This window comes from Hyla sarda, chromosome 4 (assembly GCF_029499605.1).
Source record: "Hyla sarda isolate aHylSar1 chromosome 4, aHylSar1.hap1, whole genome shotgun sequence".
NCBI classification, from domain to species: domain Eukaryota; kingdom Metazoa; phylum Chordata; class Amphibia; order Anura; family Hylidae; genus Hyla; species Hyla sarda.
Window position 1 is genome coordinate 338,452,529 of NC_079192.1, and position 15,489 is coordinate 338,468,017.

At 45.2% G+C, this 15,489-nt stretch overlaps 1 protein-coding gene across 2 annotated transcripts in view; it reads left to right on the forward strand.

The window, feature by feature from the left end:
- Nucleotides 1-11,432, forward strand: part of RARS1 (arginyl-tRNA synthetase 1) — a 49,449-nt gene extending 38,017 nt beyond the window's left edge. For both annotated transcript variants that reach the window (XM_056516488.1, XM_056516489.1), the window contains exons 13-15: nt 2,095-2,267; nt 9,777-10,024; nt 11,239-11,432. In XM_056516488.1, the coding sequence (XP_056372463.1) occupies nt 2,095-2,267; nt 9,777-10,024; nt 11,239-11,348 (531 nt within the window). In that variant the 3' untranslated portion in view covers nt 11,349-11,432. The remainder of the gene's footprint in view (nt 1-2,094; nt 2,268-9,776; nt 10,025-11,238) is intronic.
- Nucleotides 11,433-15,489: the final 4,057 nt, after the last annotated feature.

A 15,489-nucleotide genomic window follows, 5' to 3' on the forward strand; every position in this document is an offset into this window, starting at 1 on the left:
TACACTGATCAATGCTGTGCCATAACATAGCATTGATCAGTGTTATCGGCGCTCTGCTGCTCCAGCCTGCTGAGCAGACATGGAGCAGTAGATCGCCGATCAGACGACGAGAAGGCAGGTGAGGACCCTCCCGTCATGTCGTAAGCTGATCGGGACATCGCGATTCTGTCGCGATAATCCTGATCAGCTCCGCTGAGCTGCCAGGATAGTTTTACCTTCACTTTAGACACTGCAATATACTTTGATTGCGGCATCTAAAGGATTAATGCCGGGCATCGGCCCGATCGGCAGTGCCCGCCATTAGCCGCGGGTCCTGGCTGCCCGTAGCAACCGGGACCCATGGGGTTTAACCCGTTCTCCACTCATGAGAACAGTTTAAACCCAGTTAGCGGGACTCAAAACGTACTGATTACTGAGTTACGCCCTGAGTCCTTAACTGGTTGAAGGGTTATTCTGGGATAAACAAATTATAGGTAATGGTCCTCCAGCTTCTGTCAAAGAAAAACATATATTTGCTCCCCGGTCCGTCTGTGCAGTACTTTTGTGGTTAAAACGTGGAATTGCCAGCTCAACCATCCAGTGGCCTTCCTCGGGCACTGATTTGCTGATGCTGAAAGTGCTGCCCACAAGCCAGACCAGGGTTTTGTGAGAGCAGCCTTTACACAATTACCTAAAACAAATTTCCCCCTGCAAAAGTCTTATTTAAAGGGATATTCCAGGAAAAAAATCTTTTTATACATCAACTGGCTCCAGATTTGTAAATTACAATACAAATAGAGAAACATAGCCGCACATCCACCATTTGTAATTTGATCTACTTGCTTCTCAGCATAATTGAATAAAACTAACAGGTTGTTAGTATACATTTTGATAAAAAAGTACAAGCCCACTCGCCACGTCAAGGCCACATAGTCAGAGCGGGTCCCTAACCGAACACTGTTGTAACGCCGGGTGGCGACCACTGCCTCGAGACACCATGCCCACAGGGGGAAAGACCCAGTGTCCATGCAGCCCCACTGCTGCCTGACCAAGCCCCTGGCTCTAGGCTGCACCACCCCACAGACAAAGCATTACAGAAACAATGACCGCAAAAGAGAACCACACCAGTGTGAAACCTACCATGTGCTCCCTGCCAGAGGGTTTTGTAAATTACTTCCATTAAAAAAATCTTAATCCTTCCAATAATTATCAGCTGCTGAAGTTGAATTGTTCTTTTCTGTCTCACAACAGTGCTCTCTGCTGACATCTGTCTGTCTCGTGAAATGCACAGAGTAGAATAGGTTTGCTATGGGGATTTGAATCTACTCTGGAGAGTTCCCGAGACAGGTCATCAGAGAGCACTTACACAGAAAAAAACAACTCAACTTCAGCAGCTCATAAGTACTGAAAGGATTAAGATTTTTTAATAGAAGTAATTTACAAATCTGTTTAACTTTCTGGAGCCAGTTGATATATATAAAAAAAAGTTTTTTTCCTGGATAACCCCTTTAACCCCTTGTCATTTCAGGTGACTTTTTGGGATAAGCGTAGTACCATTATTTCTGACAATCACTAACAGACCAGAACACGACAGATCTGTACTGCCATGTATTATAAGTGCCCTAATATATCAGTAAAATAAAAAAAAATACAAGTTAAGTAAACAATAAATCTAAATTAAACAATATAAATACAGAATCTACCTTCCCACCCATTTTGAATTATGTTTTTAGCCCCACAACAATTATATACACACATTTGGTATGGCTACGGGTAACAACCCTAGCATTAAAACAATCACGTTATTTAACCCACGCGATGAATGCTGTAAAAGTAAAATAAAAAGTGATACAAAGTTCACCTGTGTACAAAATTTCCTTAATAAGGAAAACCTAAAATCCACTAAGTGCGCCTTCGGGTCTGAGGCCTCTGTGTGACTTGTGTAGCGCTCTAGGGCCACATATGGGATATTTCTAAATACGCCAGAATCGGGGGAATAAATATTTTTGGTTGCATTTCTGCCAGAACCCGCAGGTTTTCTTTCCTCTGGATCGGTACTGGATGGTAAAATGTTGCAGTAGATGGAAACATGTTTTTTTTTTTTCTGTTTTTCAGGTACTGACTCCTGAGGAGTTGGATGCTGCACAAAAAGCTGTTGCCTTTGGATGCATCAAGTATGCAGACTTGTCCCACAACAGGATGAATGACTATATCTTCTCATTTGACAAAATGTTGGATGATCGAGGGAACACAGCTGCCTATCTGCTTTATGCTTTTACCAGGATAAGGTACAACCAGCCTGCAGCATGTCGATCTAAATCTCTCTGAAATATTAATGTGTAGCTGCGCCTAAAAATCACATTGCCTTTAAGAAGTGTCAGTACCCTCTTGCTTTGCTCAAAGATCATCAGATTAGCTCCCTTTAATGTGTAGGTGTATACAGGGTTACAGGAGATTTTTTGGTATTTTTAGCCTCCCTCTGGATCAACTGTGATTTTGTAAGTATAAAAGATTTAACTGGGTAGATAGCAGTTTCCAACACAGATGAAGGGTATGTTCACATGCTAGGAAAATGTACGGAAAACACGAGCAGACATTCCGCACGTTTGACTGATCTGGTGGGTCCTAGGACTTCTCATAAATGCCATCTCAGACTGTAATGCATTTCCAAGCGGAATCCGCACAAGTCTATTCTTACAGCAGACGCTGGATTCTGCTGCGCAGTGCAGCAGAATACCCTAATGTTGACTTTACACAATCTCTGCTGATGCCGCTAAGTTCAGGGGTGTAGCCTAACGGCAGGCAGTGGGAATACAGTGATAAAATTAGAGTTCAACATACCCGATCCTAGGTTAGCACTAAAAGTGGTGCAACTCTGCAGTTTTTTGCACCACCACTGTTAAAAAATATGAAGAGAACAAAGATGAGTGCAGGTAAACATTGAAATGGCTGAAATGTTCCACAGCCTCCTCAAACAGCAGATTGTCAGGGGTGTTGGGAGTCAGACCACCTCCAATTTTAACAACTACAACTCCCAGCATGCCCAGACAGCCAAGGATGGGGGATAAGTTATTTTTCACTATAGAACTCATTTAACGACGCAGGACGTCTTGGTGGTGTACATGTACATCTTGGTGGTGTGGTACTTAATGCCCTGTACATGACCGCAAGCATCGGACCGATGCTCGGGTCATGTGCGGCAGGTCCCGGCTGTTATCAGCAGCCAGGGACCCGTTGGTAACCGCGAACATCAGCAATCGTGCTGGTATGTGCCATTAACCCCTCAGATGCCGTGATCAATCAAGTGATAGCTATAAATAGTCCCCTATGGGGACTATTAAAGTGTAAAAGTATAAAAATAAATAAATAAAAAAGTTAAAAAAAAATAAAAAAAAAGTTAAATCCCCTCCCCCAATAAATATGTAAATCTAAAAAAGTACTAAACATATTTGGTATAGACGTGTGTGTAAATATCCGAACTATTAAAATATAATGTTAATGATCCCGTACGGTATAATAATATAATATAACATTATATTCCCAAAAAATGTGATACATTTATTTAAAGTTTTATATATGCAAATGTGGTATCAATAAAAAGTACAGATGATAGCGCAAGGGATTTTAAACGTGCTACTTTGGTTAAAAGGTTTGCAATTTTTTTTTTTTTTTTTTTTTAAAGTAAAGCTGTCCAATAATAGAAAAGTATGTAATCATGGGGATCATGATTAAGGAAAACATGTCATTTTACCGTAAATTTTACAGCATGAAAACAAAACCTTGCAAAAATTTGCAAAATTGCTGTTTTCTTTTTCAATTTCCCCACACAAATAGTATTTTTTTCTCGGTCGCTCTTCATTGGGGGACACCTATACTGATGTGTATATGCTCTTGCCACTAGGAGGCGCTTACACTAGGATATACCCGCCCACTGGAAGTGAGGTAACCAGTTTTAGCTTGTGTCAGTAGGAGGCAAGACACATGTCTGGGAGCTCTCCCAGACCTGGTCTTTTATTTTCTTATTTTCTAGTTAAGTACGTATAGTTAGGTTCTTTTTCATTTATTTTTCTAGGTTGGCCGAAGGGAGCATGGCGCTACCTGATCTCCCACATGCGACAAAGGGGCATGGAACAGAACAGTATGGGCCGTCAACCCCTTATCACCAACGGCCAGCACCTGGAGGTTGTACCCTGGGTCCGGGTCCCCCACTGCCCCTGCTCGCCTCGCTATGGCAGCCTGGCATGATGCAGCGTGGCCATAAGCTGGCTGAAGCTGCCTGAGGGGAGTATACGAAGATGGAGTCCATGGGTGAGTATGAACCCCCTTCCGGCAGGGCCTGTGGCAGGACGTCAGGGGTTAATTGTCTCCCTGGATCTCTGTTAGCGCAATTTCTTTGTGGACTGGTGTTTGTGGTTTGAGGATATGCCGGTCCTCAACGCAATCTCAGGGGCCATGGTCCTGATCTTATATGGGGTCTGGATTGTCGACCAGTAGTCTCACCTGTCTATATGACGGGAGTTACGGCAGCCGTTCTGTCTCAGGCAGCTGCCGGCTTTTGCGGCGGCTCCCTGTACTTTCCCTGCTGGCCGGCGGGAGCCATAATGGCGGTGAGTAGCTCCGCCCCTCTTCTGAGCCCGTGACAGGGAAGGATCGGCACCTTTCTGCGCCTCTCATGAACGGAGCTTAGCTCCGCCCTTCTCCTCCCCGCAGTGAGCCCTCTGGGCTTGGCACGCTGCAAAGGTCATTAGTGCTACCAGGGATGTCAGAGGCTGTATCCCTCCTCTGACTCCCCTGGTTCAGGGCCGTAGTCTCTCCAGCCTGGCCGGAGCATTCCCAGCCAGGCTCCGCTGTTAACTTCCCAGCAGACGCCTAAACTATCCCCGTTGTCAGCGCATGGTAGCGCAGTAGCAGAATGGGTTGGCAGCCATCTCTTGCCGCTGGCCGGACGGGAACTCTGAGCTTAGCTCCGCCCCCCCCATCCCCTCTGCCCCAGAGCGGGACCCAGAAGTTTTTTCTCCCCAGCCTGGGGGAAAAATAGCTCCGCCCTCCTTTCCTTCATGGTGCTGGCAGCTGTGTTGCTGGCAGGCGACTTGGAGCATATCTCCATCCCCTGCCACCTCTCCTGCAGTGCCGGTAAGTGGGGTTGTATTTCCCCTTCCCGGCCGGTCGCGGCCGGGAAGTAAAAAACTAAATAAATATATACTGTATATGTGTCAAACACCCCCTCGTGGTCGTTTACTGCATTCCACCTCTTGGTTTTATTCTTACCAATGCGTTTCTTCTGGTGGCAACTTTGTGTGCTGAATCCTTGCAGTCACTCCATGTCAGCCCTTCTAATCTAATTGAGCCCCTCTCCACAGGCAGAACTTATTCGACCCACTGTGGTGGGTCGTTTCCATGGATGTATGCTCCCTTTGTTCTCCCCTACTGCCTGTTATCACGCCCCTGTGCCTAGGGTGTCCGACATGTGGCGTTAATTCCCGGGAGGATACTGGGCATCTGGAGCAGTGGTTTTCTTATCCGCCGGTCATCCATCAGGAAGGGTTCTTGGCGTGTTCATACACTATGATTCTCTCTTCCACAGGTCACCAATCTCATAGCGGCCGCATCCGCACCTGGCATTCCGGTACCCCACTACTATTGCTCGATGTCCGGAGGAGTGACCCGTTGTATACTATGGACCCATACCAGTAAGCCGGACAGTGGTCTGCGTGGTTTCCTCCACCACCTGTCGCTCATCACACAGCTGATGTATCTGCGGCTGGAGTTCCGGTACCCCGCTACTAGTGTGAGGTGTCTGAAGGAGTTACCTGTTGTATACTATGGACCCATACCTGCAAGCCAGACAGTGGTCTGTGTGGTTCCTCCTTCGTCATTTATCACATGCCTGATGTCTCTGCGGCTGGAGTTCTGGTACCCCACTGCTAGTGCGCGGTGTCTGAAGATGTAACCTGGTGTGTCCTATGGATCCTATACGTGGCGACAGGGATACAATCCATGGCTCCTCAGACTCCCCCGATCTCCCAGGGTGACAGGGATTCCATCCATGGCTCCTAGGCCTCCCGCCCTCCCACATGTGACAAAAGGGCACAGTAATCGCCTATCTGGCTGTTGTCCCCTCTTTGCCAGCGCTTGGAAGTTTACTCGTTAAGCCAGTGTACTCGTTGTCTGCACGTTTTTTTTTCCGCAGTCAGTCTCCTCTCTGAGCGGCCGCGTGCATGGCTGGGTATCCCGTACCTCTCTGGCATCAGTCCTGTGTACATGCAGGGACCATCTTCCAGATTCCTCCCACCAGCAGTAAGCCAGACATTCGTCTGCATGGTCTCCTACACCACAAGGTCGCCTATCGAATCGGCTACACTCCAGTGCCCCACTTCTGTGGGAGGGTCCGAAGGAGTGACCCTGTTCCTTCAGGAATCCTATATCAGTCAGCCAGACAGTTGTCTGCATGGTTTACAACTACTTCGGGTCACCTACTATACATGGCCCGCACCGTGGCGGAAGTTAAGGTAACCCACTGCCAAGCTGTGGTTCTGCGTGAGTGATCCCATGTTGCTCCATGGGCCTTACACAATGCAACACATAGTGATTTGCAGGGTTCCCTACTTTCCCAGGTCCCTCTCCACATGCCTGCCGCTCTCACAGCTGAGGGCTGTTAACCCACTTACCGTGTGTGGTTCAGAATGTGCTCCCGCCGCTGCAGTCCAGTAACTCAATTTCAATGTGAAGTTCCGAGAAAAAAAAATAATAATAACTTTGTGGGTTCATTGGAGCTTTTTACCTGTAAACCAGACATTGTCTGCATGTTTCCTGCACCACATGCATCCTTCATCTCTGCGACCACAGTTCTGGTGTGTTGCACCATTGACAGATGGGTGTGGGTGTTTCCTGCTGGTTCTATGGACCTTCGCAGCAACAGCAGCGCTCTAAGTTCCCCTTTCTACAGGTGTAACGTTAGTAGGGCATCGTTGTAACACGCCGTTGGGTGCTGAGCCTGTTTTCCATACTTCTGGACATTTGAATGCCTTTGATTCCTCTTGTGGCTGCAGTCTTGGTGCCCATCTACTATCCTGAGGTAACCATGTCGGTGTTCCTACATATGCTATGGACACTCTGCATGTGTAGAGCCCTCTTCACCTCGTTTTTGGTGGGGTGTACCTTGGGCCTTCCTGTGATCTTGTTTCCACAGATCTGCGGCAGTTGAGGACCTCTGTTCTGGCAGGGGGCCTGAGGGGGCTACACAGTCTGTTCTGTAGCGTCGCCCCTTCATGCCTCCCAGGTATCTTCCTGGGTTCCTGTGCAGGGTGGCTCATGTGCCTTCTCTGTTGCCTTAGACAACGACCAGGATGGCTCCATTGACGCACCTTCTGCCCTCCTTTTTTTCGCAGGGTCCAGGGTTTCACCCCAATGGGATCTTCCTCCCAGTACCTTGACCGTTGCCATTGGGCGGCATTTCCCCGCTCCTACCATACCTGGCACACTTGGCAATCCTCCTTCCGCAGGGAGCTTGGCACGGTCTGTACCTGAGTTTCATCTCCACCACCTCTTGTTTTCCCCTCCACCAGGGGAACTGTTTCACTGAGCACTTTCTTCTGCCAAGATGGAGCAATCTCTCTCTTCTCCCCTACATGGATGGGGTGTCTGGCTGGGCCCTTGTTTTTTTATTTTTTTTTATTTTATCTGAGAACAATCAGAAGAGTTTTCGCTGGCTTTGCTTGTGTGCTTACTGCCCATGATTGCAGCCTGGCTCCCCTCATGTTTCTTGGTTATCTACAGCTGCTCATGCAGCCAAAGGACTCTCCTCTGTAGGAGGAGTTTATGCAATCATGTTTGGCTTGGCGACAGCTGGTCTAGCCACTGTCTGTTGTTTGGGTCCTGTCATTGCTCTCCTCCTCCCTTGGCGCAATTCCCTTTGACCGTGTCAGTTGCGCGTCACCGACTCAACAGTCTTTTGGGTAACCTTCTTGTGCCCAGAACCTAAGAGTCCCAGCTGGGTTCCCTTTTGCTTCCCCCTCCGTTCCCGTCCTGACGGGATGTTACTCAAAGTACTCTGGTCTGCTTGGACCACTGGGGTCCAAGACTGGTTAATCTCCTTGTATTGGGCACTCTCCTTTACTGCTGTGGTGTGCCTTATTTTCTAGGTCAGCCCTCCTGATTCTTCAGACCTTTGTGGTTGCGGTCTCCGGCATGTGTAGTGATCCTGCTCAGCCTTCTCCGTGATACCATTTGTGGGGTGGTCTTTCTGTGCCGCCCTTCTTGTCTTGACATAGTAGTATGTCTCCCGGAGCGTTTTGCGGATGTTTGGTTTGCTTCCCCTACTTGGGTAGAACCTCCAGGTGACTAGAGCCTCCAGTTCCTATGTCGACTACTCTGGTTTTTCCAGGATGCTCCTTCTCAGGCTCGTGCTCTGGAGATGGAGGGTGATCTGGTCTTCTGGATTTCACCAGTCGGGCCAATTTCGGCTTATGCGTGGATGTGGTTTCTTTCCCGCTGTCAGGCTCTGTGCCATACTCTCTGGGTCTGCTTTTCCCTGTGCCTCTGGGACAGTGGTTTTTGGAGCACATGGTTTTTTGGTTCACGACTTCAATCTTCTGCACCATGCCTCTCTGGAGACTATTTTCATCTCTTCCTCTTTTCCGGAAATTCTGGTCTTTACCTTGATTGTGCTTGCCTTCGACCCAGACGTCCGCAGCTCTCCCTGGCGTTTTTTCTCTCCCCATGTTCTCTTGTTTCGGTTGGTTCTATGTATGGGGCTCTCTGGTCGTTCCCTTTTCCTTTATTGTTTATCAGCCGGGCTTTCCCTCTGGCTTCCCTCTGGCTGGTTCTGTGCTTCTTGGCATTGGTTTGCTACCTCCTTCCAGGTTTGTTACGGCCCATCGGGTGTCCAAAGTGCCCCTTTCTTATCTCTCTATGTGGCTTATTGGTTTGGAGGACGGTCCCTTCCTTTGGCATCCTAATCCATCTCCATGACTGCCAGGAACTGCCGGACCCGTAGTTCCAGGCCTCTGTTGCCTTTTGACCCAGGGTCTCGTCCGTGAGCCTTATGGAGTCTGTGGTTAAGTTTTCGGACTAATTCCCTTCCTCTGGTGGTCTTTCTTTCCCACCCCAGGGACTGCTTTTGTACATCCAATCAGTATAAGTGTCCCTCAATGAAGAACGACCTAGAAAAGGAGATTTATTAATTTTTTTGTCCTCACCGTAAAATCTCTTTCTCGTAGCCTTCATTGGGGGATACCGCACCCACCCAATTCTTCATATTTTTTGTCTGGCTAATCTTTTCCGGTTCTTGATTTTTTAATTTTTTTTATCCTGGATTCTTTTCTACAGTCCTTCGGACATGTTTCTTTGTTGGCTTCTCCTACTGCTTTGTGACAAAACTGATTACCTCACTTCCAGTGGACGGGTATATCCTATCAGGGAGGAGCCGACTTTTTTTTTCCTAGCGTCAGCGCCTCTTAGTGGCAAGAGCATATACCCATCAGTATAGGTGTCCCCCAATGAATGCTAAGAGAAAGAGATTTTACGGTGAGTACAAAAAAATCTCCTTTTTCGTTGCGCCATACATTTTATGGTAAAATGAGTGATCTCATTACAAAGGACAACTGTTTGCACAAAAAAACAAGCCCTCATACTTGTCTGTGGATGAAAATATAAGAGTTATGTTTTTTAGAAGGTGTGGAGGAAAAAACTAAAAACTTAAATATAAAATTTGCTGAGTCCTTAAGGGGTTAATCCAATCCATTTAACTATAAGGACAGAAAATGCATTATATATTTATTATGCTTTTTTTCTATTAGGTCCATTGCAAGGTTGGCAAATATCAGTGATGAACAACTGCGAAAAACATCTCGGGAAACAGAGATAAGTTTACAGCATGAGAAGGAGTGGAAACTTGGCAAATGCATCCTCCGTTTCCCTGAGATTTTGCAGAAGATCTTGGACGACCTCTTGTTACACACACTGTGTGATTACCTTTATGAATTGGCTACCACCTTTACAGAGTTCTATGATAACTGCTACTGCGTGGAAAAGGACAGACAAACAGGTAAGTGCACACTGTTATTGGGAAAAATGAGGACATCGCTTTGTCATTCCACACTACTGATTTAAAGAAAGGATTTGATGGGAAGTCCCCAGAATTAAAAACCTTTTTAAAGGGAACATGGCAACATAGTTTGTAAGGTTGAAAAAAAGACAAGAGTCCATCGAATTCAACCTAAAACCCTACAAGCAACCTAAAACCTGTCATCACTCTCATACTGCCTGAATGAAGGGATCCCTTGAGGCTTCCCCATAAGGCACCAGCCATTATTAACTCTCATACTCTGGGTATAGGAAGAGATGCACCAGTCCAGGGGCAGGTAGAAGCTGCTTGGGCACACCTCGATAATGCGTGGTTCGGGCAGCATTAGTGATGAGAGTTGCCCTTTAAAAGGTTTTTTCTGGGGATTTTATATTAAAGGGGTTATCCTCTATAAGGTGATTTTAGAACATACCTGCCAAAACCTGTGTATTTCCTGTATGATTTTGTTCTCTAAACTACATCCCATAGTTCCATTCTTGCAAGTATGAGGCCACTTTCCTTCCTCCCACACATCAGCCACCACACCCATTGAAATAGTGTTTTCTAACATGGGGACAGGCTCCCTCTGATCATCTGACTAGTAATGTCAGGTCTCCACGCACTGCAACCTGGGAAATCCCAAGACCTGAGTAATTTTGTATGCTGTTAAAAATAAAGCTTCTACCTTCTTTATCGAACTTGACTGGGTATAGGAAGAGGTGCATCAAACAGAGTAAGAGAATGATCAATAAAGGCTGGTGGGGCAGGGAGAAGTCAAAGGAGCCCACCCCAATGGCTCTTGGTTTAGGCATCATGGCAACGATGACAGTTTCCCTTTTGATAATTTCCAGGTAGCACTGGATTTTTTAAAATAGTTTCAAACTAAACTGTTTGTCATATCAGGAGTCTTCTTTCACCCCCAATTCTATTTAGAGTCCCCACTATTTGACAGAACTTTCTCCATCATTTAATATTAGATTTCTCCTGATCAATATGTTTGCTGGGTGGCGGAGAGTTCCATGATTTGAGGTGGGGTTGTCTAGGTGGGGAAACCAATTTTTAATCATTGAGAGCCGCTAGAAAGTAATAACAGGCAAAAATATAAGCATTTGATTATTTTTCGGGGGTCTGGTTATTAGGTGACTCCCTCTAAGTACCGATTTTTGGGTTTACCATTGTGTTCTTTAATTCTGCAGGTCAAGTGATCAAGGTGAACATGGGCAGAATGCTGCTGTGTGATGCTACTGCCTCTGTTATGGCTAAAGGATTCGATATTCTGGGAATCAAACCTGTACAGAGGATGTAACATTTTAATTGATATTCTGTTTTCAAATCTTTCAGAAATTGCTTTTACTTTTTCTAAAATAAAAGAAACTGGAGAATGCAATAATTCTACAATGTGTGCCTGGTTATCTCTTTGGTGACTTACATTACTGCAGCTTTTGACCAAGCTAAGCAGACATCTGTGACTTTCTGTGCACATGAAGGTTTACATGAGGTAAATTCATTATTAGAAATAAAATGTGTGCATTCACTAGAAATGTTGTGTTATAATCGGGCTGCACTCCCAGTGATAGTGTTACAGACACCAGATAAATATAGGTATCATTTGTCCTACTGGACATTGCCACAACTCTGGTGATGCTGTAAACTTTCTGGAATTGCATCTGCTTGTAATTCCGGAAAACACAGTTCCAGAATGTAATGTAAGGGAATGAAACAATCACTAAATTGGCAGTCCCATTACAGTGAATTGAAGATTTATGGCTACAGACTCTGAAGTGGCACAATATAATTCACAGGGTATAAAAGTGAAGGCCACTTGGAGCCCTTCTTAGTATCATAGTTTGAGGTTGAAAAAAGACCGGAGTCCATAAAGATTAACCTATATCTCTACTGTGTTGATCCAGAGGAAAAAAAAAAACATTCGGCTGATGCCAATTGCCTCATACCAGGGAGAAAAATTAATTTCAGACTCCAAATCCCTGGATCAATATTCTGTCCCAATACATAACCTTTAATGTCATTATATTCTCCAGAAATGAATCTAGGCCCCTTTTTTGAACTCTTATTAAGCTCACCATGACCACTTCCTCTGGCAGAAGTTCCGCAGCCTCACTGCTCTTACAGTAAAGAAACCCCATCTCTGCTGGTGTATAAACCTTCTTTCTTCTAGACGCAGATGATGCCCCCTTGTTATAGATACAGTCCTAGAGATCTACAAAAATATATATATATGTGTGTATTGGCGCTATAACAACTATGTAGCCAAAAATCCACTTAATATCCGAAGGGATCATGTGGTCATAAAATATAGATGAAAAGAGACTCTGTATTCAATACAACAAAAAAGCAAATGAACAATAGTAGACCTGTATATTGTACTTCAAATTGCACATGTCCACAGTCATAAACACTCAGTACGGAGCGACAGCTACTCTAATCAACACTTGCATGTGCTGATGTCCGTGATACCTGTTTTCCTATCGCTGTTGCACGTGGCTCTGCTGCAAGGTATGTTTCTCTTTGGTTCTCGCGTCCGTTCCGGGTGACTTTGGGGAGCTTCCAAAAGAAGATCCTCTGCTGAGCGATGTGATGTACTGTACCAGGGAGCCGAACATTGGGGGATAGAAATTGCTTTGAAATTGCAGGCGGAAATTCCGCTTGCTAAAATGTATAGTGTAGTGAATGGTTTTCCGTTCACAAATTCACACTTCGGAATTTGTGAAGCGGAATTTGTGAACGGAAAATCCGCTTGGAAATTTTCGCCTGTAGAATGGTGTTGCTCTTTCTCCAGGCGGAAATCCGCGTGGAACACATTGCCGTCTATTGGAGACTGCAGTGTCCGCGCGGTCCTAGCCCCGACTGATTCAGTCAGTGCTGGCCGCACTCGGAATCTCCGTAGTTTGACCCTAGCCTTACAGAAAACGTTTGACCTCGGTCATTGCCAACAAAGGGTATATAACAAAGTATTGATGAACTTTTGTTATTGACCAAATACTTATTTTCCATGATAATTTGCAAATAAATTCTTTAAAAATCAGTGATTTTATAGATTTTTTTTTTTCCCCTCATGTATCTCCTAGTTAAGGGTATACCTATGATGAAAATTACAGGCCTATGTCATCTTTTTTTTAAGTGGGAGAACTTGCACAATTGGTGGCTGACTAAATACTTTTTTGCCCCACTGTACAGTATATTAAAGAATAGGACCCAAAACTGACCCACTAGTAACAGTCACCCAAACAACATAAGTATCATTAATAACCACCCTCTGTTTCCTATCACTGAGCCAGTTACTTACCCACTTACACACATTCTCCTCCAGCCCCATCATTCTCATTTTATGCACCAATCTTTTATGTGGAACCGTTTCAAATGCTTTGGAAAAATCCAGATATACGACATCCAGCAATTCCCCCTGGTCCAGTCTGGAGCTCACCTCCTCATAAAAGCTGATCAGCTTAGTTTGAGAGGACCGATCCCTCATAAAGCCATGCTGATATGGAGTCATACGTTTATTTTTATCAAGATATTCCAAAACAGCATCTCTTAGAAAACCCTCAAACAGTTTACATACAGCGGTTAAACTAACAGACCTATAATTCCCGGGGTCACGTTTTGAATATTGGCACAACATTTGCTATGCACCAGTCCTGAGGAACAGACCCTATCACTATAGAGTCCTTGAATATTAAAAAATAGGCTTCTGTCTAAAATTGTTACATAGTTTAGTTAAAAAAATATATAAAAAGACACGTTATGTTGTCTGACTCAATAAATGTTCAAGGGGGGTCTGGCAAACAAAGTCCTGACTGTGGACAGCATTAACCAAAAGTCACAGAGGGGGCAACATACAAAGTGGAGTATTGAAGTAAGAAATGTTTTCAGAACCAGATTTATAATCTGCCCTGCTCCATGCACTACAATAGCAAAATATAGGATATTGTAAGGCTAATCCTGAGCCTAGTAGAGTTACTTCTTGGCAAATCAAAAAGAATATAAAGATAAAGAAGTGCCTAAAATTTACTATTTATTAGATTCATTTAAAATCACCACAAAAAAAAAAGGAAAAATGTGCTCCCTAAATGTGTGAAATAATAAGCAAAGTAAAGTGCCTTAAATGCTCCAAACAGACCACCACCACTATACCGTCAGTGTCCTCAGGAGAGAATTAATGGCACCAGGTCGTCTGCTGTTTCACAGCCTGTTTGTGAGGTCACTTCTAGTTGACCCAAAATACCTAGGGGTATACCGTGGAATGGGATTATGTTATAGATTATTAAAGATTGCACATAGCCCATGTAAACATATGATAAAATGTAAACAAAGAAAGATATTGCACTTCTGTAATAAGTAGTGCACATATCCCTGTGCTAATCAGATACTATAATCTTATATTGCACATAACCCCAATTGCTTTAGCCCATGTAAACACAATTAGCATCACAAGCCACCTATTTCTTGGTATACTGCCTGTAATGCCCGGGTGCCTGAGCGCATATTACCTCTATTGCGCTCAGTAACACGGGCTACTCACGGTCCCTACAGTATGGAGCTCTGAAGTCTGGTGTCTCCAGTCCGCGCTGTGTCAGCTCATGGATACACTGCGGCGTGCTCTCTTTATGCGCGTCGCCGCCCGGTGTCTTACCTCATCAGGTCGCGATCCCCGTATGCGCTCTTCCGGTGACAACTTCCGGTTTTCGCGCTGGGATCAGCTGACCTGGCCAGTGCCGTCAGCGCTACAGTCATGCCCCGCACCGCTCCACGGACGTGTCCTGGCAACCACTGTCAACAATTACCTGCTGCCAAACTGCGCAAGCGTATATGGCGCTGGCGTTCCACAGTTATTTTCGTCCGAAGTTCTGCTATAGGACTTAACTCTTGCATGGCTAGTGCATAGTAAGCGATGTCTATAGAGGCATACACAGAAAAGAAACCATTTACAACGTTGGTTCCGTACACACATATGGTACCATACAGATGGAGATATATTCATTTTAATGGTTAAAGGATAGTATACATAAAATAATAAAGATAGGCATATTCCTCACTAATGGGGTGACGTATACGGGTGTGCTAATAATAGCACCACCTCCCTAACTGACCTCCCTAGTCCTAGGTGGCAGAAAGGTGACAGGGCAGTAGCATAGGGGAAGGGGCTTGTCTATTACACCCTGGTGAGCCCTAGTTACTGGGGCCCTAAACCTAGGTGGGGTGGCCATCCTAAAAAGAACAGTCCAACACTGGAACCTATGCCCTATTACTCCCTACAATCCCTATTTATAAATTCTAACCGCTTACTGACTCCTTAAAAGCCCTCTACGGCTTCCCTGTCTTCCTATAGCGGTCCATCTAACATCCCCCACCCATAGTTGGCTAGCCTGGCTAGATGAAACACGTGAAATTAATATTTTCATTGATGCCCTTTGGGGCTAAACTATCCA